Source organism: Onychomys torridus, chromosome 3 (genome assembly GCF_903995425.1).
Source record: "Onychomys torridus chromosome 3, mOncTor1.1, whole genome shotgun sequence".
NCBI classification, from domain to species: domain Eukaryota; kingdom Metazoa; phylum Chordata; class Mammalia; order Rodentia; family Cricetidae; genus Onychomys; species Onychomys torridus.
This window is the reverse complement of record NC_050445.1, coordinates 157,376,267-157,404,219: the sequence shown is the minus strand read 5'-3', so window position 1 is coordinate 157,404,219 and position 27,953 is coordinate 157,376,267. Positions and strand designations below refer to the sequence as shown.

Sequence of the window (27,953 nt, the reverse complement as noted above, 5' to 3'; positions counted from 1 at the left end):
TAACTGGGAAGAGGGAGTCTTAGTTGAGAAAATGCCTCCATAAGATTGACCTATAGGCATGTCTGTTGGGGCGTTTTCTTGATTAATGATTGATGTGGGAGGGCCCAGCCCACTGTGTATAGTGCCTCTCCTGGGCAGGTGGGTCAATAAGAAAGCAGGCTGAGCAAGTGAGGAGGGGCAAGCCAGTCAGCAGCACTCCTCCAAGGCCTCTGCTTCAGCTCCTGCCTCTAGGTTCCTGCCCTGATTCCCCTTAGTGACAGATTGTGATCTATCTGTCTGTCTGTCTGTCTGTCTGTCTGTCATCTGTCTATCTATCTATCTATCTGCATGTATATATATATATATATATATATATATATATATATATATATATATATATAAAATCTTGTGACATTTCTATCACAATATGCTTTTGTTCATAGTGTTTTACCACAGGAATAGAAAAGCAACAAGACAGCACCTCTCTGGCCCTTCAATATATACTTGTGAAGTCATTTGTACATGTTTGTGCACATTCTTATGTGTCTTTGCCATATACGTTTATATATCAGAAAATTCTGAAATTGCCTAAGTATTAAGACCTTCTTTTCTGATCACTGTGTTAACTCTTTGCTTGTTAATCAAGTCCCTTTCAGGAAATTATTGGATCTCGCATTAGGTAATTTTAAAATTCAGCTGTGGGAAAATTTGGATCCCTATTGTGGGATTTTTATTTTCCATTAGCTAAAAATTAGTTTAGAAATGCAACTACTGCTTGCTTTTCAGTGAGAGATTCATCACTTCATCTGAAAGAGGGAATGAAAGGGCAGCTAACAGAGGCTTCTTCAGCCACGTCCAAAGCATACTGTGTGTACAGAAGAGAAATGGACCCGGAAATAGACATGATGTGCCCCGGACCAGAAGCAGGAAGTGCGGAGGAAAAGTCTGCAGAGGAAGTTACCATGAGCCCCGCCATCACCATCATGAGGCCCATCCTCAGGTTCCTGCAATTGCTGTGTGAGAATCACAACCGGGAGCTACAGGTGTGTCCTCTGCTCCCTGTGGGTGAGCTCTGTATCCTGCGGCTGTGGTAATCCAAGTGAAACTAATGTGCAGTTTAGGAGGGAATTCTGGAGAAATAGTCAACAAAGACAGCAATGCCTTGTTGAATGGGAAGGAAGAAAAACAAGAGGAAAAATGTCTGTCCATTAGAAACAAAACAAACAAATTTACACATTGCTGCCCTGTGTCCTAGAACTCACATTTTTGCACCACTGAACCCCATCTACTCTCCTCTGTGGTGTTCGTTCAGGAAGATCACTTTCATCTCATCTGCCTTTTATGTTTTTAGACTCAGGTGTTTACATCTTTCCCAATCCATAGTTGTTGAGCCCAATATTGAACATATTTTATGTTTCATTAGAAACAAAATAATATAAAGCATTTTTTATAACAGTGCAAGTTGTTTTGCGAATTAATGTAGCCCACATCATAATATCTCCACCACTACCATTTCCTCTGTCAGATGGGTGGACTAGGGCTGCCTTAAAACTTTGACTATCTCTCTGACATTACTTGTGTATGTTGCCCATGACACCATAGCAAAGGCACTTGCAAGGAGCTGTCTTGATTGGCCTGACTGAGGGAGAGTGAGAAAGCTCACCTAAAGAGTTTCCATTTGGCAGATGGCTTCTAAGAAAGACACATGCCCATCATGCCAGCCTGCTTAGCCATGCTACTATCTAGCATAGCTAGCAAAGGATTTTATTAATGAGTTGTAGTGAACTGGCTGAGTTTCTGAAGTAGGTCCTGTCTAGGATCTCCTACCTTGTATTTCCACTAAGTCATCTGGTTCTAAGGACGTCTGTCCACACAGAAAGTGGCAGAGTGAGGATCTGTGCTCACTATTGTCTAAAACACAAGGGATCTGAAAGGCAGGAGATGGTAGGTTCAGATAAAATACTGTCTGTGGCTATGAGATGCTCTGGAATGAATGATGGGGGAGCATGGCTCATGTGGACCAGTTTGCCGCAGCTTAGGTCAAGCTTCTGCAATGTGTGCTGACACCTGCTCACTCTAACCCACACACTCAATTATATGATATATATTTTGTATGGTTTTTGAGACAGGGTTTCTCTATGTAGCTTTGTGCCTTTCCTGGAGTTCACTGTGTAACCCAGGCTGGCCTCAAACTCACAGATATCCGACTGCCTCTGCCTCCCGAGTGCTGGGATTAAAGGCATGCGTTACTACCACCTGGCCCAATTATTTTGTTTGTGTTCTGACAAATAAACTTGCCTGGAGATCAGAGGGTGGAGCTAGCCACTAGTTAACCATAGAGGCCAGGCAGTGATGGCACACACCTTTTATCCCAGCACTTGGGAAGCTTATGCCTTTAATCCCAGTACAACTGGGAGATGGAGACAGGAATATAAATCTGGTGGAGACAGGATCTCATCCCATTCAATCCAAGGATTTGTAGAGGTAACAAGTCTCTAGTGGCTGCTGCTCTGCTTCTCTGATCTTTCAGCTTTCACCCCAATATCTGACTCCTGATTTTTATTAATAAGACTAATTAGAACTGTGCTTCACCTGACAGTGTGAACATAGACTGCAGGATGTGCTGCTTGTTCATGCTAATCCATATGACCTGACAATGTGGACATAGACTGCTGTGTTCCACTTGCTGGCTCTAACTCATATACCCTGGCAGTGTAGGTCACAGACTGCAGAGCAGGTGATATAATATCTGACTTTATGTCATTCATGGAAGTATGGTTCAGATAGCATAGAAGACTACTTTGACACTAAGAAGAACAAATAGTAAAAACAAATTCAAATAAATAAGTAGATATCTGTAAGTATATTAAAATAGGAAATCTCCTTCTCTCTCTCTCCTTTTCTTTCTCTTCTTTTTCTTTCCTTAGCTTATTCCCCAAAGGAAGTGCACTAATAACAGATTGTTTTCTTCTAGAAAATTCTATGTACAAATAGTGATCTATGCATGTAAACCTTCTATTCAAGAGAATATACATTACATAGAGTCTTGACTGTTCCATTTAGTAACTTCATGTATTGCTACATTACTTATTGCTTGGTGGGTGATGCTTATCTGTACATATGGAAGTTTTTCCTAAGACCCCAAACCCATCACGCTGCCAGGGGTAATGCTCCAGCTTTTGCTATGACACTTTCTGTGGTAACAGGCAGTGAATCTCTCCTGTGTGCGTGTGCACAGATTTAGGATCACTCATACAAGTGGGACTCCTCACTGAAAAGCTTAGTCGGGCTTCCGTGTTTCCCACACCGTGATCTTATGGCTGCTGCACAGGGAAGATGCAGGGTTGCCCAGGATGGCTCTTTTGGAAGCTGGATCCCCTCCCCTGAACATTTTATTTGCCTTTTCCTTTCTCCCTTTCACGCCTGTTTCCACCCTCTGTAGGTTTAGAATGGTGAAAATGGAGCAGGGTTACTGTGACCTGTTCTGAAGGTGTTTTTGCAGAACCCAAGGGGCCTCTTTTAAGAGAAACTTAGTCCATCAATATCTAAATATTATTTAATTTTAAAGTTAGCTTGAAAAATAATGAGTTTGTTTTATACATTTTTATTTATTTTACATCCCAACTGTAGTTTCCCATCCTTCCTCTTCTCCCAGCCTCTCCCCACAACCTCCAAAACATGAGTTTTGTTATGACATTCTCATCCATATCATTGTGTTTTGATATAGTCATACCCCATTATGTTCCCTTATCTCGCCCCTCTTTTGCTGGCCCCTCCCTCCCCCAGGTTGTCCCACTTTCTTATAAAGACCAGCTGAATTCCATAGTGGCAGGGAATCTCATTGAGGAACACACACACACACACACACACTCCCTCCCTCCCCCCCTCTCTCTCTCTCCCCCACAGCGCTGAACATCGCCAGCACCCTTTTCTGCTGCTGTGTTCTGCTCTCAGTCCTTCAGCTGCACTTTCTTTCACCTTCCAGAACTTCTTGAGGAATCAGAACAATAAGACCAACCACAACCTGGTGTGTGAGACGCTCCAGTTCCTGGACTGCATCTGTGGGAGCACCACGGGTGGCCTGGGCCTACTGGGGCTCTACATCAATGAGAAGAACGTAGCTTTGGTTAACCAGACCCTGGAGAGCTTGACCGAGTACTGCCAGGGCCCTTGCCATGAAAACCAGGTAACCATGACAGCAGAGTGTCATGTGACGGGATTCCTGACTCAGGAGCAAGGCGCCAGGCTAGGCGTAGAGCCAGCCTCATGGACCTGTGAAGCCTCTCTGCTCACCCTGCCAGGCATCGCTGCTTTTCTCACAAAACATACAAAGGTGGACGTGTAGACCAGCAAATGCTAGGCCACATTTTCAATTTCATTATCAAAGAAAATTCCCATGAAAATATTTAAGATAAACGAGTTCCTGAAAGGGGGCAAGACTATACTTCTTCCCAGGGTTCAGCTTTTCTCTGTGGGGAGTCTCTCCAGATGTGTGGAGTTAACGCACTGTGGTTTTAGCTCTGCGGCAGTGTGGGGGGGTCTAATACCCCGTTACACACTCAGTGAGCTAGTCTAATACCCCGTTACACACTCAGTGAGCTAGTCTAATACCCCGTTACACACTCAGTGAGCTAGTCTAATACCCAGTTACACACTCAGTGAGCTAGTCTAATACCCAGTTACACACTCAGTGAGCTAGTCTAATACCCAGTTACACACTCAGTGAGCTAGTCTAATACCCAGTTACACACTCAGTGAGCTAGTCTAATACCCAGTTACACACTCAGTGAGCTAGTCTAATACCCAGTTACACACTCAGTGAGCTAGTCTAATACCCCGTTACACACTCAGTGAGCTAGTCTAATACCCAGTTACACACTCAGTGAGCTAGTCTAATACCCAGTTACACACTCAGTGAGCTAGTCTGATACCCAGTTACACACTCAGTGAGCTAGTCTAATACCCAGTTACACACTCAGTGAGCTAGTCTAATACCCAGTTACACACTCAGTGAGCTAGTCTAATACCCAGTTACACACTCAGTGAGCTAGTCTAATACCCAGTTACACACTCAGTGAGCTAGTCTAATACCCAGTTACACACTCAGTGAGCTAGTCTAATACCCAGTTACACACTCAGTGAGCTAGTCTAATACCCAGTTACACACTCAGTGAGCTAGTCTAATACCCAGTTACACACTCAGTGAGCTAGTCTAATACCCCGTTACACACTCAGTGACCTAGTCTGATACCCAGTTACACACTCAGTGAGCTAGTCTAATACCCAGTTACACACTCAGTGAGCTAGTCTAATACCCCAGTTACACACTCAGTGAGCTAGTCTAATACCCCAGTTACACACTCAGTGAGCTAGTCTAATACCCCGTTACACACTCAGTGAGCTAGTCTAATACCCCGTTACACACTCAGTGAGCTAGTCTAATACCCAGTTACACACTCAGTGAGCTAGTCTAATACCCAGTTACACACTCAGTGAGCTAGTCTAATACCCCAGTTACACACTCAGTGAGCTAGTCTAATACCCCAGTTACACACTCAGTGAGCTAGTCTAATACCCCAGTTACATACTCAGTGAGCTAGTCTAATACCCAGTTACACACTCAGTGAGCTAGTCTAATACCCCAGTTACACACTCAGTGAGCTAGTCTAATACCCAGTTACACACTCAGTGAATTAGTCTACTACCCGTGTTACACACTCAGTGAACTAGTCTAATACCCATATTACACACTCAGTGAACTAGTCTAATACTTGTGTTACACACTCAGTGTGCTTATGAAGTGGGTCTTGCTGTTGTCCTTTTACTGGTAAGTGGCTTCTGACCCAGAGGTCACCTGACTTCTTAGTGTTTTAGCTGCAGAAAAACAGATGACTTTGTCAGCCTTTTGATGTTGGTGCATGCACATATGCATGTGTGACACACTCAACATTCATGTTTGTCTCCCAGAATACCTTGCTCTGCTCTAAGGATATTATGGGAGAAGATGGAACATGTAAGGAAGTAAAGGGGATGATGTCATCTGACATTTGACAATTGTTTAGCATCTACAAAGCATCTTGGAGCTGCAAGCATAGGCAGGGTTCAGGGGTAGAGTCTCCATGTCAGTCATTTCTGGACATAAAATTTAAAGATGTGATTGACACTAAGCATCAGTGGTTGGTGTAGAAAGGAAATGTGAAAAAGGTCAGCTTTCCTAATGCAGATTCTGTGACCGTCCTCACCCATACTTTGCCTGTGTGCACATACACATTTGAACACAAACATGATATACATTCTTCTGTGGGCTCATATGATGGAAATATGTTGATCATATGAGGGTATTACTTCCTTCTCGGTAATGTGTTTGACATTAAAAGAGTTTGTAGATGGTTTTCTTGTATCTTCAAGATTATATGTTAGGTTCCTACAATGATAAAGACATCCTTGACTGCTGATTTAAAATCAATGCAAAATACACATATTCAGAGTTTGTCCCTGCTGATAAAACTCTCTCTATGGTAGAAATTATGTATATGATATATATATATCTCTTTCACTACTTTTCCATTTTATGAAAAGGCTGTCAGAATGTTCTCTACTTTGTGGTAATAGAATGCAATTGGGTCTTGAAAGTACTTTACTGAAACCAAGGAAGTTCTCCAAGTAAAAACTTATAATAAAATGATATGCCCTACCTGGACAATTCCCCAAGCTCTGAAAATGCATGGAAGGTCCATTTGGCAGGTATTTTTATGAGCAGAAGTCTCAGAACATAATGTCAGTGTTGGACAGGAATACCTTTCCTCTACACAAATGTCCTTGTGTGAGACACAAGGCCCAGGCCAAGCATCTTGTTGGCTGGGTCTGTTCTTTCTTGTGTGACTCACCAGGGTGTCAGTTTTTCAAGTCACTCCTGTGGCTTAGTTAGTAGTCCTCATGGCTTAATAGTCCTCATGGCTTAGTAGTCTCATGGCTTAATAGTCCTCATGGCTTAGTAGTCCTCATGCAGCTTCCATAAAACGGAGCTTGAAATCCTTACACAGTAGACTTTCACCCTCAGGGCACGCACATTGCTCTCTCAGGTATTTTTTTTTTATTTTGCTCAATTACATCCCTCCACAAACACTCAAGTTCAAGAATCCCTTGAGCTTTCCAACCACCCAGGACACACAGTCACATTTGCTCTGAGTTTCATGAAATTCACACACCATGTCCCCTTTTCCTGTTCTGGATTTACTGTATCTTAAAATTCACAGTTCAAGGATCTCCTTTTGTATTGGTGACTGGAAGAGTTTTAACTTACCCAGTTGTCCTTGAAATTCTGTAGTTCTTTGTGTCAAAGACAGGTATTTTTCACAATGTGTTAGTATTCTGTGCCCAGAGGCATTTACCAGTATCAGTTGATTAACAGATCCTCCACCCCAAAAAAACTAATTAAAATATTCAACATTGTCTCTACCTGGTATTTTAAAGTTTCAAGTCTTCTGTTCTAGTGTTATGTCGAAATAGCATGTCATTTTACAGATATCTCCTTTTCTAGACCTGTATTGCCACTCATGAATCTAACGGGATTGACATCATCATTGCCTTGATTCTGAATGACATCAACCCTCTTGGCAAATACAGAATGGACTTGGTGCTGCAGCTGAAGGTAGTGTGACCCTGGCACTTTCTATGTGCATCTCCCATTCAGAGGTGATTGTACAAAACACCATCACCTTCTCTACTCAGGAACTGACAAGAGAGAAAACCGAGCTCACAAGGCACTCACTGAGCCAGGGAGAGTGTGATTTACTCATAGGCCACAGTCATTGTGAGGTTCTATGCTAGAGATGTTGAAGCAGCTCCTTACCTCTTCTCCTGTTTTAATTTCCTGTTTTTCATTCTAGACAAAAGTGGAAGGTGTTGGATACCCTGGCTTGAGAATTCCATCTAGTGGTCACAATTAGATAGCATAAAGGAATGTTGCATTTTAGTTTAATGTCTTTCTTCCTTCTTACTGTGTTACATTAGTATCTAGCCACCGCCTAATCATAGTGTTCATCTTGAGCCTGGTATACACTACCAGAAAATTCTACCTATTAAAACTTAGGAGCATAAGGGTATTCAAATATTTTTGTTCAAATGAAAATAGATAAATAAATAAAAAACCACAACAATCTACATAAATCTTATGAGCAAGGAAATTATATTCAAGTTAGATAAGTTACTTAAGGCTACATTGTTGTGTTAAGTGTTTATGATGGCTAAACACAAACCCAGAGACAAAGGAAATAGTTTAGTAAATACAGCACTCAAGTTTGGCCCCTAGAAACCATCTGAAAAAGCCCACTGTGGTGATATGCCCTTCTAATTATAGTGCTGAAGAGGAACACCTCTGGGAATCTCTGGCCAGCCAACATAGCCCACTAACCAGTGAACTGTAGGCCATTGAGGCATCCTATATTACAAAATAAGGCAGATGGCATACCAAAGAAACAACTGAGGCTGTCCTCTGGCCTCCACATACATAGATGCACATGCACAGCACATACAAACAAAACTCATCCCATAGTTCAACACATACTTTTTTTTTTTTTTTAAAGCCAGGTCTATCCAACTTGATAGAAAATTAGGTTGAACTTTGTGCAGTTAGTGGCCAAGGAAAATCCAAAACACTGTTTGTATACAGTGGGTTATACACAAATCCACTACTGTGAATAGTGTTCTGGGCTCTATTTGTGTTTTTACTGCTTTTCTCCATACTGTGTGTAAGATCTAATATCCCCACACATACCCATCCACACTCCAGTCCACCTTCATGACAGGCTGCCCTTCCTGGCTTTCTTCAGTTGGTGAGCACCTGGTGTGTGTGTGTGTGTGTGTGTGTGTGTGTGTGTGTGTGTGTATGTGTGATAGACACCCTACTGGAGACCCTGAAAAGAGTTTGCCATCTCCCTTAAATTCAACTTTAACTGTAATTCATGAAGGCACAACACCCAGAGGCCTCTGCCTTTGCCTCTGAAGCTCTTCATTTGTCTAAAGACTATATTTTAAAATCCGGCTTGTTAATAATAGCATCAACATAACACAGAGTGTAGGCATACAGGTTATTTACAAATCCAGATCTTAGTTGAAAAAATTAAATAATGATGATATAATGAGTCAAAATACCAGGTATTCAAATTAAAGTACTTTAAAAATGAATCATTTAAGTTTTATTTATTTCAGTAGCACAATTTATTTAAACATATGGCAGTGAGATACATCAGGGTGCATCTAAAGCAACAAATGTGTCCGTTTCTCTTGAAATACTGTAAATATGGTTTTATACTTAAACACTGAAATGAGTATACTTTTTAAATCTAAAGATTTCATATATATTATTGCTGGAAAAGAGAGCACCTGTAAGGCAGAATGTTGGCAAGTTTAGGAAAGTTCATGAGATGAGGAATTTTAAATAATAAACTATTTAGTGACATTGACTCTTGTATTTGATGACTTAATTATCCATAATTTTAGTAATATACCTTCAATATAATATAACACTATAAATATATACCATGTGACAATATAATTTAAATGTAATATTATACAAAATACAGTTTTAAATATGCTTTATATACTCATTTTATGTATGGCTTAATGAATTTCTCAGATGCCTATCTCCTCCTTCACTTTGTATTTTTGTCTTTGTAAATGGTTCGTGAATGCAAATTTGTTAAGAGGTTGGATGTTTGTGTTTTGTCTAGAAAGAATCCAGCTTCTACTGGGAGGAAATCCTGTTATCAGGAGTACTTGTGTTGGGTTTTTCCAGTATATCCAGGCTCATGTACTTCCAAATTGTTTCAGATTTCAGGATGTCATTTGCAAGATTTCTTTCTAGTCTCACAAAGTATGAGAAGGAAAATTGGTTAAAAGCACCACACTGACAATGACATTCAGGAACAGGCTTCCTTTTAAAGCCCTTTTCTGTTGGCCCTGGGGAGAGTGACTTCTTTGAGAACACATGCTATGATGCCAAGATGTCACTCTGAATTCTGTGAGTTCTGTTCATGTGGCTCATGGAGTTATCATCTCCTCGAATCCCTAAGCCATATTTTAACATCTATTGTTTGGAACCTAGGTTATAAAAGTGGATTGTAGGGTTTGAAAATGCTTGTAAAATACAAAAATGGAACAGAAAATAAAATAGAATCACATTCCTACACTGAAATCCTTCATGATGGCTGTGGCATTGGCATGACCTATCATCACGTTTGTTACATTCAGAATCATTAGACGTCCTTTTAAAGGTAGCATTAGGCAGTCTGGGAGCATTGGATAGAACATAGACCCAAATCTAACCAGAGTTAATTTATACAATCTTATCAATCAGTGCTTTGTCCACTGATACCAAACACTGATTCAGCTTATTATTTCATTCTAAAAACACGTGGACTCTGAGTCTCTTAGACATGTCTTTAAACTCCCCCCAATACACACACACACACACATACACATACACACACACACGAGGAGTCTGTATTGAGTAAGGTTTTATCTATGTAAGGACAGAGGGCTTTGGTGGTGACTCTCTGGTACCCCTTCAGGATTGAAAATTGCTTTGTACTTTGATATCATAAATAACAGTATTTGAAGTAATATGTTTATAAACAAAATTGGAACATCTGGTGACATACACCGCTTTCATTCTTTATTAAGAGAATAGTAGAAAATGTTGATAAATGTGAAGTGAGCTATTAGCACATCACCTTTACATTTCTAACTCAGGAATATAGAACTTCATATATTAATTTTCACTGATAATTCACAAATCTATGTAAAATTTCAATATGCTACTAATATTATTACTTCATTTTAAAAATGGTTGTACTAAATTCTTTAAATTATATGTATGCCATATCCATAAAATGTCACTGATTCCTATTCCTCTGATTGTCTTATTAAAGTGTAATCATAGAAATCCAACTTAAAAAGCATTGGAAGAAAATATATTTCTATTTTATATAGTATCTAGTCAGTCTTCCATTTAAAACATCTGTAATTTTAAACTATTCCCCATTGGGAAGGCAGTGGTGATGCACACCTTTAATCCCAGTACTCGGGAGGATCTCTGTGAGTTTGAGGTCAACCTGGTCTACAGAGTGAGATCCAGGACAGCCAGGGCTACACAGAGAAACCCTGTCTTGAAAAAAAATCCTTGTAAAATATCCCCCATCTTTCATGACTCGTTGCTTTTATTTTATATCAACATTGGAATAAAATATTCTATTTTCAGTTAGTAAGACAAAATAAATAAGTTTCAAATTTCACCTGGTTGAGAAAACAGTGATCTCAGTCAACACAAGTGTAGGGAATTGTTCATCTGTGATGTGGACTTTGTGTGTGTTCTGACCCAGTCCTTGTCCCCAGAACAATGCCTCCAAGCTTTTGCTGGCCATTATGGAAAGCAGACATGACAGTGAGAATGCAGAGAGAATCCTCTTCAACATGAGACCCAAGGAACTGGTAAGAGCACTTGCCCAGGCTATCTGTGAGGGTTGTATCTCTCGCTGCTCCAGCAGGGCTGGCTGGAGCACCACAGCCTGTACTTGGGGAAGGCCCATAGGAGTCAGGCCTATGGATTCACTAGGTTTTATTTTGGAATTATTTTTCTGTTTTTATTTATGTGTGTGTGTGTGTGTGTGTGTGTCTATGTGTCTGTATGTCACATATGTTCTAGTGCTGTTGGAGGCCAGAAAAGTGTGTCAGATTTCCCAGGAGCCAAAGTTACAGGCTGTTGCAAGTGCCTGGACATGGGTAATGGGAACTGACCTGGGGTCCTCTGCAAGAGCAGGAAGCTCATTTAACTCTGATCCATCACTCCAGCCAGATTTTGCTAGTTTTATGTAACAGGAATGTTAAAAGGTCTTATTAATAAAAAACTTGGTACCAGATATTGGGGTGAAAGCTGAAAGATCAGAGAAGCAGAGCAAGCCTCAGCCACCACCTCTTACCTCACTAACTCCTCAGCCTGAAAGAGCTTCCTCAGCCGAAAAGGCTTCTAGTTCCTGTCTTCTCATGCCTTATATACCTTTCTCCACCCAGCCATTAAAGGCGTGTGTGCTTCCCAAGCAAAGGCAAGAGATCTCAAGTGCTGGGATTAAAACCGTGTGATTCCCAAGTACTACAATTAAAGGCATGTGCCACCACTGCCTGGCTCTGTTTCTCTCCTAGACTGAGTCAATCTCATGTAGTCCAGGGTGGCTTTGAACTCACAGAGACCCAGACAGATCTTTGCCTCTGGAGTGCTAAGATTAAAGGTGTGTGCCACCACTGCCTGGCATCTATGTTTAATCTAGTGGCTTGTTCTGTCCTCTGACCTTCAGACAAATTATATTAGGGTACACAATACATCACCACAGTTTTATCCAATTGAAGCACTTCTCTTAGCTAAATTCCCACACTGTACTTAACTATATACAAATGCCTTTTGTCTCTACCACCACCACCACCACCAAAAAAAAAAAAAAAAAAAAAAAAGAATTATCTTGGCTTAAAAAGCACACTGTACCAACACCTACAGATGCTTATTTGTTTGTTTTTTCTGTCAATGCAATGTTTACATTACATGACATAGTGTAAGAACCTGGAGATGGTTTTGAGTATGCCGGAGGGTATGTATAGGGACAGAGTTTACATGCAGACTGCTCTAGTTTAGAGCAGGACTTGAGTATCCACAGATCTTGGGATCCTCAGGAGGTACTGAAGCCAGTTCCCCAGGGATGCCCACGAATGACTGTATACAAGGACAGTCTGAAGAGCATGTTTACCACACCCCCAAGTTTTGTTTGTACTTTTTCAAAAACACAGATATATTTGTTTGTGTGTTTTGTAGATCGTTCTTATGAATGAACTGTCACATAATGCCTAGCCTCAGAGAAAGAGGGAGACATGATTGTAACTTCAGGGGGTACAAATTAAAAGCTCTATCCCTTTTTCCTTCTGGCACACAAACTATGATGTCATTCAGGCGTGCTTTAAAAGTAATGGGTGCCAGAGTCCCAGAGAACATGCTCAAACCATACTGCTCAGTGCTCCCATGACAAAGTCCCCTCACATCAGTGATGTTGCTGGTGCTGTAGGGAAGTCCTATGGCGTCAAGAAGGGTAGATGGAGTGAGAAACAGTTTGACATCACATTATTTAGTGAAAGCCTCATCTCTACAGCAGGAGAATAAGAAATCTATGAATGCCCTGTCCTCTGGTTATGTGGGGTTCTGATTACTTGTTTATTTGACAAAGCACTGTGCACTCACTTTGAAAAGAGGCTCCTGGGTCACCAACACCCCTTTCTATCCTCTGCTCCCTCCTTCATGATCCACCCTCAAACTGAGTTAGATGCCAGCCAGACCTGTCATAGCAACAGTGCACTACTGACCCTATGGGGCATAGTACAACCCTGAGCAGAGACAGTCTCCTTGTCCACTGTGGTTCCTCTGTGCCCAGTACTGGGACCAGCACCCTGCCTCCAGCTCCCTCTTAAATGTTCAATAAATAGTGGATGTTTCTCACAATTCCAAATTCTCTTAAATCATGGACACTTCAGAGTACTAGTGTTCAAAGAAACAGAAGTGTTGAAGGTGGACAGAAACATTGTCACAACATGATTCCATGTTCATTGAAATAACTGTGGCTTTCAAGACGATTTTAAAATTATTTTCTGTTGCTATATACTGTTAGTTTTATAATGGCATTTTTGCAAATTAGTTGTGCTAGTTGGATTTCTCCTGCTGTGACAAAACACTGACTAAAAGCCACTTGGGGAGGAAAGGGTTTATTCGGCTCACCCTTCCAGGTCAGTCCATTATGAGGGAAGTCAGAGGATAGAGGACAGGAACCACAGAGGACAGCTGCTGGCTGCCTTGTGCCCAGGGTCACATTCATTGTCCTTTCTTACACAGCCTAGGCCAGACCTGCTTAGGGATGTTGCAGGCCACAGTGGGCGGGCCCTCCCACACCAATTTGCAATCAAGAAAAGGCTCCACAGGCCAGTCTCAGGGAAGCTGTCTCCCAGTTGACAGTCCCTCAGATAACTCTCGGCTGTGCCTAGTTGGCAGCAGAAGCGAAGAGATGGGCCATTCCACTTCTTCTTTCTTAGTCCCTCCACATTGCCATGCCATCTGCCCCCTTTGCTGGTCCCTAATTACCTCAGATTCCTGCGGCCTTCATTTCACATGTCTTCCATTACCCTGTGGTGCCCACTTTCCCCTCCTGTTAGCTCTCTCTCTCTTCTCACAGTCCCGTCTACCTTTACATCCTACAGATAGGCACACATTTAAATCTAGAGTCTGCATAGGAGAGAAAATGCAGTATTTGTTTATTTAGAGCTTTCACATTTGGGGCTGTCATGAAGCTTCCTGGTTTTAAGTTGTAGCTCACAAACAATTTGATATGTTGCTGCCACCTTTCAGACCCCGTTCTCACTATTTATTTATTCATTGTTTATTGCTAGGTGGATGTGATGAAGAATGCCTATAACCAAGGACTGGAATGTGACCACGGGGATGAGGAGGGAGGGGATGACGGTGTTTCTCCAAAGGACGTTGGACACAATATCTACATTCTGGCCCATCAGGTGCCACATTTTTATCTATATATATCTTGCTTACCCGGTCCTGTGTCTTATGTTGGTGGCTGATTATTATATTTTTACTGTCTGATGTTCTTATTTACTCAGCACCTGCCCTCCTTAGAGAAAATAGTAAGTCCTCAGAATGCCCGATTATGCAATTCAGGGTCCGCTAGAGAGCCACTGACAAGAGAATGGGGCTTGGGAGAAAATTTCTGGGCCAGGAGGAAGTAGGCGTCTCACACCAGAGCCTCAGGAGAGGGAAGACAGGCTGCTGAGGAGGCAGGGTGTGGGGTAGGGATATTCTACAACTCAGCCAGGGTACTCCCGAGAGCGTGCAGGCCTTCAGTCATAGATTGACAAGCTTTTAATAAAGGTCATTAGGTTTGCAATAAGTGTTTCCCACTGGATTTCTACCATGTATAAGCTAGGTCTGAAGTTTCTTCAGTGATATGTCCATGCTTGTAAGCACCGATATTTGATAAGCATTGTTTGATGAGCTGGATGCCAGGCACACAGTCAAATTTAAATTTACGTCACCTAACACAGGTAAGTTTGGAATGCAAAACTTGAAATGTGTACATGCTGACTTGACTCTTGTTGCTAATGACCCCATCATTTTGAAAGGATAAAGTTCAGGCTTTGAAAATGTCTCAAGCTTCCCAGCCACTTCCTTCCATCCCTCGTCTCTCCTGTATGCTTCCCCATTCATCTTATCTGTTGATTAAATAAATATTGATCGATGGAAGGTCAGTTTCTGAGTAGATTTAGTTTTAAAGGTTGCTCTTTGGACATTTCCTGTGTCCTTCTACCTTTATATGACCATCTACTGGATATAAACTTGAATAATGTGTTTTTAGTCTTCAAGGAAGGAATCTGATTGTAAAGGTTCCAACACAGGGTTGCTGCACTTTTGTGATATAGTGGACACCTTGAGAGTTGCAGGATTCTCATAGCCTGTCAGTTCACAGGGCAAGGGCCACTGAGTTACAGCCTGGAGACGGAAAAAGCCAAGCCAGAGACAAGTGAAGGAAGTGGAAAGACAGATTCAGGATGTGGGCAAGTCCCATTTCAGAGAAAGAAAAGTCAGGTGACAGAAGTTGATTCAAGCTAGGAAAAAAAAAAAGAATGAGTAAGAATGAACTTGAATGTGAACAGAAGGAAATAACTCCCAGGCTGAGAAAATCCTATGGCGTACCAGAGGAACACAGGAACACAGTGACATAGTATGTGTCTGAGGCAAAGGGTTGCCTCAGAGGCTATGACACCATGGGGGGGCGGGGCAGAGAAGATCAGGGCAGAGCAAGCAGCAGTGGCCCTTCCTGACAGGATTCTTCACTGGGAGCTGGTCTTTCCCAGCTGATGAAGGCTGTCCCCTCAGCATGGGTGAGCAGCTGCATGCATCCAGCCTGGCCCTGTACATGGGGACATGAACCCACCACAGTCAGGCTAAACTTGCCTGAGAACCAACAGAATTGCAGGTGTTTGAGCCAGATCAACCCCCAACCCTTGAAGTCTCGAGACACCAGCAGGAGAGTGGACGACCCATACACTGAAGTCAAGATTTATGTTCTGCTTTAGTAGATGGAGCCTAAGAGTAGAGAATGCAGGTGCAAGCATTGGTCTTAGGGTGAAGGAGGACGCACAACCAAACAGAAGCAAAGAAGGCAAATGGACAGTAGGAGAAACAAAGCCAGTGTAAAGGTCACTGACATTGGTGGATTTGAGCTGGAGAACAAATCTGTTCTTGGAGAGAAGAGAAACGGTCAAAGAGTAGAAATTCAAGCAGTCAAAGGGTGATCAGGGGCCAAAGCAGCAGCAGAGAGGAAGCGGGGAAGCAACAGATGTGGAAATGGCTGGGGTCCTGTAGAGGGCTTTTATGGAACTTCCTCCAGCAGTTCGCAGAGCAGTGAGGATATGCTGCATAGCTGCAAAAGGAAGCCAGACTTCCGGAGGGAGAAGAACCAGGCTGAGTAAGGGAGGAAGTGGGTTCTGATCTGCCCAACACGTTAGCCTTGTGGTTAATCTCAGTCCAAACAGGACCCTTTTAGAAATCAGAGAGGTTGTAGGAGCAGTTCTGATTCTGCTGGTGTGTGTAACTGGTGGTACAGCCATCTGTTTCTTTCCTACAGTGGCACAAGAAATTGTTCCCTTGTCAGCATGGGTTGTTTCCTCATGGAATTAATTATGCCACTAGTTTCCCTTGAGACAGACGTTGGCAATTTTCACCCACATTGGGCTCTTTGGATTCTTCCATGTGTGGGTCCTACGGCTGGCTTTAGGCCGGGATGCCGTTTGGTTTCTCGGCCAGCTGTGTTCCCTGTGAACCTACTGTGTCTACAGCTCCTGCGCTGAGGTGCACATGAAGTGAGTAGGAGATGACCAGCTGTTCCTCAGAAGGGGAGCAGCAGCTGTGCAGGCCGGATCCAGGTTCTGAGGTGGGAGAGGCACTCAGGCAGCTGATGACCTTGCAGATTGGAGTCTGCCTCTGCAGAGCCCAGTCATCTAAGAAGCAAGCTGCAGCTTCCTGCTTGCTTCACTGTCCTCATCTCTTATGCAGACAGTTTATTTTGGTGCTCTCGGACTTTCGGGTTTTGTTGTTAATGCTTTTCATGGCAGGGACATGGTTCTGCTTTTCCACAATGACATCCCTCTGGGCCCTTCTTGTGGTCAGTGTTACAAGAAACAAATAATGATTCTTGTAAGTGTCTTGTCTAATCTACATAAAACTATTAATACATCACACAGGGAAATTCTTCAGCTTTGATTCCGCGCTGCTGTGCTGTGAGTTCCCTCACTGCTCAGCGGCATGTCTGGCTTCTGCCTTCCCTGTCTCTAGGTCTCTTCTGTGCCCTGGTCTTACTGTCTCATCGTCTGTTTCCTCCCCATCCCTTCTCTGTTTCTGGTTTCATGTGAAGCAGTTACCACCTGCCATCTAGTACATGTCTCACTCCTTCATAGATGCTCATCATATGTTAATCCCCATCACCTCTTTAGCTCCATCAAGCAATTTGTTTGTCATGGTCTGAGTCTCCTCATTTGACTCCTACCTGAAGTAAGATAGAGAGAGAGAGGGCAAGGCATCATGGCTCATGCCTTTACAGTCCCAGAACTCAGGAGACTGAGGCAGGAGGACTGCTGTGAGTTCCAGGCCAGCCTAGGTGCCAGCATGAGACTCTTTCTCAAAACACAAAATAACAGAACAAAATAAAATAAATAAAGGAAGAAATGTTAGATACTTTGTGAGCAGGAAAATGCATTAACTAGAAAGTCAATGGAAAGTCAGATTAGTGGTCACTTTAATTAGTTACATGAAAATCTTCTAACATGCAAGCTTTAAATGTTTCCATGAGCATTTTCCTGAATCAATAAATGGCCTTTGAACATGTAATTTTAATGTGTGCATAATTAGGCATCATTTGAATGTTCTATAATTTATTTAATTACTCCTCATTGTTAAGTGTTTAGGTTTCTAATATATTTGATATTATAAATTACGCTGTGATTAACACCCACACACATTAACATTAATCTTTGTCCACTGTGCTGATGGTTTTCCTAGGGTAAATTTCAAGAAGTTTAATTAGTGGGCTGCAAGAACTACTTTATGGCTCTTGATACACATTGTAAAATTACTCTTCACGGTGTCTGATGGCACTTATGAACCCTAAAGTTGGTGTCATTTGAAGAAAAGTCTTTGCTGAACTGATGGTGTCTGGGACACAGCTCTCAGCCCACAGACTTCTGTTCCCTTTGTCGGTATATGAGATGAGAATGGAGAGCTCTTTGTAGTCACTTCCTCTGCAGAGGTTCCCCATCTTCCTAACGCTGCAACCCTTTACTCCTACAGTTCCTCATGCTGTGGAGACCCCAAAAATAAAATTATTTTCATTACTACTTCATAACTGTAATTTTTCTACAGTTATTAATTGTAATGTAAATATCTGTGTTTCCGATGATCTTAGGTGACCCCTGTGAAAGGGTCATTTGACTCTCAAAGGGGTCATGACCCACAGGTTGAGAACTGCTGCTTTAAGGAGCTTCTAAAATAGACCTTCTATCTGTGCATTTTTTTGATCATTTGTGTTTCCCCTGTGAATTACTTGAAGGTATATTTATCTTTTATCAGATCTCCTTTGTCTTATAGACTCTTATTTAAGGATCATAGCCATTCATCTATTATATTGATCACATCTATTTTCCAATTCATTGGCCTTTTGGTGTTTTAGTATCCTTTTTGTATGTCACCTTAAATCTGTTAGACACTCACTCCCTTGGGGTTTCTTTGAGCACATAATGAATTCAACTTTTGTATTTAATCATATAGTTCTTTACTGTCATCATACATGGATGATAAGATGTTTTTCTTGATCTTTAATTTTTAAAAATAAGGTCTCACTACATATCCCTGGCTGGTTTGGGGCCTGTCTTCCTGCCTAAGGTTTCCAACTGCTTGGGTTACGTGTGTGTACCAGCATACTGAGCTGAGATGGTAGGTTCTAGTTCTAACTCATCTCCGAAGGCACATTCTGAGTTTTGATCCAGAGTTTGTGGTAGCTCTGTGCAGGAATGTAGAGAGTGGAAGCTTCTGGAGAAGAGATCAAGGTCAGAATCCTGACTAGCCTGAGGCTCACAAGTGTGTGAATGAACTGGGTCAGGGAAGATGTGGGGTAGGGGTGGCCTGACACTCCCCTCTGGAGCAAGAAGCTGGTGTGCACCTCTGCCAGCTCAGTAGTTGGGGTCCCAGGCCTGAGAGTCTACTCCTTCCAGCACTTCAAAAGATGTTTGAACTGGTATTTTTTTTTTTTTAAATTGTGAAATCTAATCTTTAAAAGTTGGCAACTTATTTTAAAAAATGTAAAGACATGGAGTAGGCCAACCAAGCTGAAAGCAGCCAGGAGCCACAGCTTACCACAGGTAGAACCTAGTACCCACATTCCTCATTCATTGAGTTGTATAGCTGGAGTGAAGCTGTCTGGCTGCCAGGCACCTCGACACCCTCTCACAATGCAGTTGTGATGACAGATCAGTGTGGGGGCAATGTGCCCTTTGACTAGGAACAGTGGAGGAGAGACAAACATGACAGCAGACCATGGTATCAGCCGTGTACTGGTAGGGAATAGCATGTGGTAAAGCTTAGAGTGAGATTGCTGGAGATGGGGCCATCTGAAGGGCTTTCTCTAGGATTTGAAACTGAAGCTGGATCTGAGGAAGAAAAATGAAAACACGTGAAATGGAGGGGGACCCTTACAAGGTGCGGTTCAGTGGCTTCTGAATGGCATGAGCTCAGTGTGTCTACAGGGAGAAAATGACATCCATATAGCTGGTCTACCAGCCAGCTACTAATACTTGAATATGGGTCCCATTCAGTTCATTTGGGGTTCATTTATCACAAGGTAGTGGTTATTGATCTCCTCCTAAGTCAGGCATCATGCTAGTTGCTGAGATGACAAGATAAATCAAGAAATTCCCAAGGAGGTAAATTCTGGAAGAAGAGGGAGATAGAGAAACTGCCATGATTAAAGATACCGTGTTGAAATGGAAAAATCAAACATTTTGTACTTGGGAGTCAGGAGTGAGGGAAGAGGATGGTTGAGGCAGAGAGATCTGTTTCTGTGAGAAGACAGCATAGATTCTAGAGAAGGATATTGCTCTCGGGGCTCTGCACAGGAATCTTCATCATGTCCACTTAGGCCTTTATGTGACAGAGGCTACAGTCTTGGAAATCAAGTGGACATCACTGTAATGTGATGGCCAGCCGTGGGCACTTGAATGTCAAGCACACGGGGATGGCCGAAGAGTGAAGAGGTAGCTAGTGACATTGCTCTCAGGGTTGGGACTGGAAGGTTATGTATAATAATTAAAATCCAGATACAGACGTTTTGTTCTAGTATCATTGTTACTGTGGTCAAAATTAGTAATAATACCTGTCGTCAGAGTATAACATTAACATCCTTTAATGTTGAGGAGATACATTTTCTCTTTTCTTTCCTATTCCCACACCAAGTGTGGTGCCTCCCAGCAATAGATACTCACAGAGAATTCTGAGGAGTCACTCATTGTAGCAGGCATGTATGTTGAGAGTCTTTTTATGTAATGTAAGCACTAAGCATGACCACTGGTGTCTTGCATTGGGCAGTCAGGGATCTTACTCACCTGGTACTGATGGTTTATTTTCATTTTATAGACTACTCTTTGGCAGTCTTTTCACTTAGCTCAGTGTCGACAGGGCTTTGCACTGTTTTCCCTCTTGCTGAGCACTTTTCTCTCACTTGAGCCAATGGGCTGCCATCTCCTGCAGTTGATTTTACTACTTAAAACTGGTTTCTGCCTCCCCTCCATCTTGGATAAATTGTTTTAGCATTGTTGCATTTGTTGTGTTCACCCAAACCACATATTTAAATTTGTGCTAGATGGTGCTTTGGTGTGAAGGGTTTCACACACGTTTGTGTGTCTGAACATTCTGTTTCCAGGTGGCAGTATTGTTTGGCGAGGTTGCAGAACATGTGGAAAGTGAGGTCTAGCTAGAGGAAGTGGATGTCTTCTGGGTGGACTTTGAGATTCGATAGCCTTCCCTACATCCTCTCTTGTCTCTGTTTCTTGATCCATCCAAATGTGAGCAAGCAGCCTCATGCTCCTGCTGTTATAGCTGCTCCAGCCACTATGCCTTCCCCACATGTGGACTGTATACTCAAACCATGAACCAAAATAAATCTTTCCTTCCTTCCTTCACTTGCTACCTGTCAAGTATTTGATTGGAGTAGCTAATAAATGCTATGCATACTAATAGAATTACTTCCAAATTATTTTCTGCATATTAAATTGTTTATATGTTTGATAGTTTATGCACACTCAGTTGTTCATGCATGTTTAATTGCTTATGCATATTCAATTGTTTCTGCACATTTAATTGTTTATGTGTATTGTCTTGGATATTTAATTAATAGGAAACTCACACATATGTGTACTCATGAGTTTTCTCTCTCTCTCTCTTTTTTAAAGAAAATTTCCAAAACAATAAAAGTAAGCCGGGCAGTGGTGGCACACACCTTTAATCCCAGCACTCAGGAGGCAGAGGCAGGTGGATCTCTGTGAGTTCGAAGCCAGCCTGGACTACAGAATGAGTTCCAGAAAAGGCGCAAAGCTACACAGAGAAACCCTGTCTCAAAAACCAAAACAAACAAAACAAACAAACAAACAAAAAAACCAAAGTAAAATGAGAATAAAGAAGCTTGGATATGTTAGATTTAAATCCTTTTAATAAGCACCAGATACCATTCACTGAGCATCTAAGAGTCTGAGTTGCAGCCATTTTGTCACCTCTAAATTCATAGTTAGCAGCAACAATAAAAATACACAAAAGGGGAAGTGGAATAAAATTGGGGTCTAATTTTGAACTGAGTGGAAGGATTGTGAAGCAAAATTCAGGAGAAGCAGGATGTTTGGCTTACTGGCCACCTTTTGTTAGTTGCACGTTTCTTTCTGTGCATGGTTATCAGGACACTCATCTGAGGTACAGTAACTCAGCAGCTGTGGCTAAGTGCCTGGCTCCTCTTCTCCCTCACATCCATGTTGACTTCAGCTACATCCACAGGATTCAAAGTCTATTGGGAGATGATGCATGTCTGTAACCTCAGCAGTTGGGGTGGGGGAAACAGCTCACTGGAGTTCATTGTCCAGCCAGTCAAGCTGAATCAATGAGCTCCAGATTCAGCAAGAGAACCTACTCAAAATATAATGTAGGGGAGCAGTGGAGTAAGACCCCTAATGATGGTCCCTGGCTTCCATATGTGCACATATATGTGAACACATAGGTGCACATACCCACAGGCACATGTGCTTATTCCCCTCCATTCACAAAGTCTAATAGGAGTGCTGGTGATATCAGAGTTGTATGTTGTTGTTCCCCTCCAAAAGGAGAATGCCAGCATTTGGCGGCATATTTCAGTCACTTGGATATTCACTTGGCACTAACCAAGGCCAATATCCTTTTCTCAGTTCTGGGAAGGGGTGGGGTGGGGGATGGTAGGAGTGGCTTTGCTGCTTCATGCCCTGGGTTACTTTGTTATGCTAACATTTTCTAGATATCTGATAGTCTTCATTAAACACTTTCCCCTTAAAAATTCCTTTTTGTTGCTGAAATTGCTTGAGCTGTATTCGTTTTAAGGGCTATGCATATAAATTATTCTAAATACCCTGAAATCAGAGAAGTGTGTATATCACTGAGACTACTTGAAGTGTTTCCCTAGAGACTGGAGCAGCTCACCTCTCCCCAGCCTCTGCCTTCTGATGCTAATGTGTAGTAATCAGCATGGCTTCATTTGCTTTATTTGTAGAAGCAGTAAGATGGGTTTGTAATTGGATACATAACTTCCATCACTAATATCTTTGAAGGGTGTTAACTAACTTACAATTACTTCATCTCTATTATCATCACTTGTGGAAAGTGGAAAACACAGCTGGATCTGTCAACTCACAGAAGCACGAGTAGCCTGGTAATATGTCAGCAGAAATGTTGTGTAACAGCTTAGCTGCTACTCCCCTCACTTGGTGTGTTTTCTCTGTCCTGTCAGGACTCCACAGTTTTTCTCACTTCAACTTTCTCATTCATAAAAGCAGTATAGGCATCTGTGAGCCTTGTCTTCAAGGACCCATGTGAATACCAAAGCGTCTTTAGACACAATGGCTCTTCTGATGGGCTACATTGCATTTTAAATGATGCATTAGTCTAACTAACCAGCTACTAGATATCTGTGTTTGTAGACACCTCATCTGCTTACAACAGGGATTTGAGGTTAAATGAGAAATGCCTGTATTGGTTAAAATATTAAGGCCACTCCACATAGTTAAAAGGGAGGCTTATTTTGTGGGGTAACTCACAAGTGAAGGAATAGGTTACAGGGTCTGGGAAAAATGTGACACAGTCCAGCGGTGTTCTCTGGAGAACTCTGCTCGATCTACCTCCAGCATCCAGGGTCCAGGAACCAAGAGAGCCAGCCCATACAGATCTTGGGTCTTCAGGGTCCTCTCTTGGCTCTGCCTTGCAGGTGTGACAGTTGCTGAAGCCTCAATGGGGGTGGTACTTCCAGATCAAAGCTGGGATGGCTACCCACTACATGCCTGTGTGTAATTGTATTCTTAAAGTATGAACTCAGAAGCCTTGGAAGGGAAAATCATCTAAAAGTTCTGAGAATTGTGGCCAATACACTTTCCATTTGCCAGTCCTAGTGTGCAGTTACAGGTAACAAAGAGTTAAAAATAATGTGCTGTACTGTTCCTTAATAAGAATAGTTCACTGTGTTTAAAGGAATTGAAATGAGAGCATGTAGTGTACCACCCCAGTGGACAGTGGTTTCCGAAACAGTGCTACAGGCTGTACCTGATGCATCCCATCTGTTACTGTTTCTTTTTCCATCCTCTGACACAATCATCACTCTCTAGTTAAATCAAGAGTAAATAAATGGGCTGAGGACATGGCTCTGTTGAAAAAGTACTTGCTGAACAAGTGTGAGGAACCAAGTTCAGATCCTGGTATCCACTTCAAAAGCTGTACAGTGCAGTGGTTTGAACAAGATGCCCCTCATAAGTCTTGGGCATTTGACTACTTGGTCCCCAGTTGGTGGCCATTGAGGGGGATTAGGAGACCCTTGGTCTTGCTGGAGAAAGTGTGTCACTGAGGACAGGGCTTGAGGTTTCATAAGACTATTTCAAGTTAGCTCTATTCTGAATCTTGTTTATGGTTCAAGATATGAACTCTCAGCTTCAGCTCCAGCTACCTGCCACTGCTCCCTGCACCCTGCCTTTGTGAACCCTAACCCTCAGGAACTGTAAGCCCCAAATAAACCCTTCCTTCTCTAAGCTACCGTGGTGATCATGTTTTATTGCAGCAATAGAAAACTAAAGAATATGCTGAGCACTGAGGAGGCAGAAGCAGGAAGGTCCCCAGAGCCTGCTGCTGGCTTATCTTGTAGAAACATTCAGCTCCAGGTTCAGTGGGAGAGCCTGTCTGCAAAATTGTGATGAAATGCACTAGAGAGAGAGATATGTTGACCTCTGGCCTCCAAACACATGTACATATGCACAAACACATACATATACATGTCCCCCCACATACACAAAAACTGAATATAATTAATCTCAAGGATTGTTTAGTACTGTGGCCATTGTGACCATAAGATGTGTAAGATAAGACTGTTCCATAGGTGGGCTTTGATAATGGAGGATATTTATACTGTATGAACTTAATACAACCTGTTAAAAATTGTCCTAAGATTGTAAGAGTTGGGTATAGTGGCAATTTGAGGGATAGAGGCAGGAAGACAGAGGTTCAAGGCCAGCTTCAGTTGCATGAGACCCATCAGGTGAAATCATATGATTGTCATATCAAGTTGCAAAAACTAAACTGGCTTTGGTGGTCTGAGTGTGCAGTAGCCCCTCTATTCTCAGTGGTGAAGGTAAGTCCTCAGCAGGCAGATCCCTGCCCCCCATGTGGGAGCTTACATTCTGGTAGGGATGGCTCCCCTGCTTGATGTCACATTGCTCATTGCACTCTGGGACTGTGTTCGTCCTCCTTTAGCCTCTTAAAGCTGAGTTGTCAGGTGTAGGTCACTGTGGCTGGCTCAGGTGTGAGGTCTGCTGCTTGAATGTCACTGGTGATGAGGACTGTAGTGGATACAGTGACACTTGGTGGGGTTTAAGTGTGTGATTATTACGGTCAACAAGTGCTCCAGATGACTAGGGAGGGCTTGGGATGGTGTGACTAGATCTAGATGGTGGTTATGGACTGATGAGGTTTAGTTGAGCAATAAAGAAACAGCATTTTTATTGCACTTACTTGTGTACAAGTGTGCACATGTACATGAGCCATGGTACACATGGAGGTGAGAGGGCATTTTGCACAAGTGGATTCTCTCCTTCTACCAGGAATCAAACTCAGATCGTCAGGTTTGATGGCAAGCATTTTTACCCACCATGCCAGTTGTGGGTCTCAGAGGCAGATGTTTTTGTCACACAGAAAGCATATGCAGAATGAAGAATGATATTTACCTATGTGTAAGGTCAGTTCCCTAGGGCCTTGTACAGGAGCAGAAACAGCAGTGGGAAATGATGGAGAGGCCACCTTACCGACTTGTGAAGGACTGTAGAGAGTGGAGAATCCAAGTGCAGAGAACGCTTGTCTCAATGTGACGTGGCACCCATTCCACTCTCCCCAGCGTACTCAGGTTTTACTCAGATGACATGCAGTTAAGGAAACATTGTTTTGTAAAACGCTAAACATAACAAAACTGGTATAGACATATGCTTTAGAAATTGTCCACCAACCCCAAAGCATCATCAGTTCAAGTCTTTTCATGGTTACTGTTATTTATATACGAGTTTACATGCTGGCTTTATTTAACATCTACTTAAAGGTAAGTCAATGATCAATGAACCCAAGAGAACACTTAATTAGTCAACATATAAGTGAAAGAAAAAACTTAAATGTCAAAGCATCAAGTAACATTCTTTATGTATTTGTGTATATGTGCATAACTGCATACAGCAGTATTCTGTGTGTGTGTGTGTGTGTGTGTGTGTGTGTGTGTGTGTGTGTGCACGGATCTGTGTAGCACAGTGTAAATGAAGATTATTTACAAGCACACAGCTGACTTTCTATCCTGAAGACTCACTGTGGACTTGTGAGGGGGTAAGATGGCAGGGGAACCCAGATGGCATTCTTTCTGCTGGTAGATCCACTGGTGGGGTTTTCAACGTCTGAAAACAGCTTTTTCTGGTGTAACAGCCAAGAGAGTTGTATGGGTATGTGAGTCTTATTAATTATTGACGAGAATGCTCAGCTCTGGTCTTTCATGTCTGTTGATAAGTTTGAGTTTCAGAATTATTTAAAGAGGCACAGAAAAGTACCAGGCCATTGCAACAAAACAGTACTAGATACTGAATGGCAAACTATTAAAAGGAAAGCAACCCTTCAGATAAAAAAAATCCCCTGTTCACGTCACACCCAAGACACAGTCTGAAATTATCCAGTAGGGGGAAATTGTGCTAAGTCCCAACTGAGATTTTTATTATCAATGAAAGAGACTCCACTTTAGAGAGATAAAATTGATTGTTTCAGGGGACCTTGTCTGGTCAGCTCACAGTAACATATGCGTACATACACATGTATGTTTAAGTGTTTGACAGTTGTGTGAGGCCTGGAAATCATGTGTGAGTTGGTGCCACTATGTGGGGCTTCCACAGTACCAGCTAGTAAATATTGTAGGCTTGTGAGGCCATTCTGTCTGCTGCACATGCTGTACTCTGTGATTCTAGTGCAGAAGCAGATGTGGACAACATGTAAACAAGCCAGTCTGGTAGTGTTTACCAAAGAACACTTCATTTTATGAAGCAGGTGGTAGAACAGATTTTACCCAGGAGGGTTGTTTGCCAAGTGCTGCTATAAATGGCTTTCATAATTTTCGTAGTTTCCCACATCCCCATATTAGAAGTCGCCTGCTCAGAATGGACTGGACCTGGACAATGACTCAGCAGGAAAGGCTCCTGCCCCCAAGCCTGATGACCTGAGTTCAGTCCCCAGAGCCTACATGATGTTAGAGAGAACCAACTCCCACAGGTTGTCCTCTGACCACCATGCTCTGTGACACGTGTCCCACCCCGTAATAAAGAAGTAAGCATTAAAAAAAAGAGAAAAAAAAGGCACCATTTATTTTTGCAATTCTTTTAGATTTTTTCGCTCTTTTCATCTTTCAGTTTTTATTTCTGACTCAGGCTGTCAGGTAACCTGAGCTGGTCAGAACTTGCTATGTAGCTAAAGATGAACTTGAACCTCTCCCCTTCTTGTCTTTATCTGTAGAGTATTGGGCTATAGCTGTGTGTCACTGTGCCTGGCTGTGTACATTTATAATTAAGACATGTCTATGAGTGTGTGCATGTGAGTGAGTGTGTACGTGTGAGTGCCTGAGTATGGAGGGCGTGGAGGCCAGAGGTAGCAGAGGGGTGCCTGGAGTTGGTTACAGACGGTTGTGAATCACCTCACATGGGTGCTAGATTGGAGCTCAGGTCCTGTGTAAGATTGCTATGTGCTCACAACTGCCAAATCATCTCTCCAGCTCATATTTATAATTTTAATCCACTTTGTTTTCTTTTTTGTCGGGGATTGAACCTAAGGTGTCAGGCATGAGAGGCAAGTACTGTACCAGCCTTCTTTTTGTGTGTGAGCCTCTAACACACACAAATAGAGGCATACACATTAAGTTTCTAATAGATAAGGAAGGAAGACTTTAGAGGTGAGCTTTCTATTACTGTGATGAAACACGACCATGAGCAACTTGTGGAGGAGAGGGTTTGTTTGGCTTACACTTCAGCGCCACAGTCTTACCGCT

At 42.3% G+C, this 27,953-nt stretch overlaps 1 protein-coding gene across 1 annotated transcript in view; it reads left to right on the top strand.

Moving 5' to 3' along the window:
- The window catches only part of Itpr2 (inositol 1,4,5-trisphosphate receptor type 2), a 387,210-nt gene that overhangs the window by 255,594 nt on the left and 103,663 nt on the right, over positions 1-27,953 (top strand). Inside the window, exons 41-45 of the mRNA XM_036181996.1 lie at positions 766-1,022; positions 3,965-4,165; positions 7,520-7,630; positions 11,374-11,469; positions 14,455-14,577. Of these exons, the coding sequence (XP_036037889.1) occupies positions 766-1,022; positions 3,965-4,165; positions 7,520-7,630; positions 11,374-11,469; positions 14,455-14,577 (788 nt within the window). The remainder of the gene's footprint in view (positions 1-765; positions 1,023-3,964; positions 4,166-7,519; positions 7,631-11,373; positions 11,470-14,454; positions 14,578-27,953) is intronic.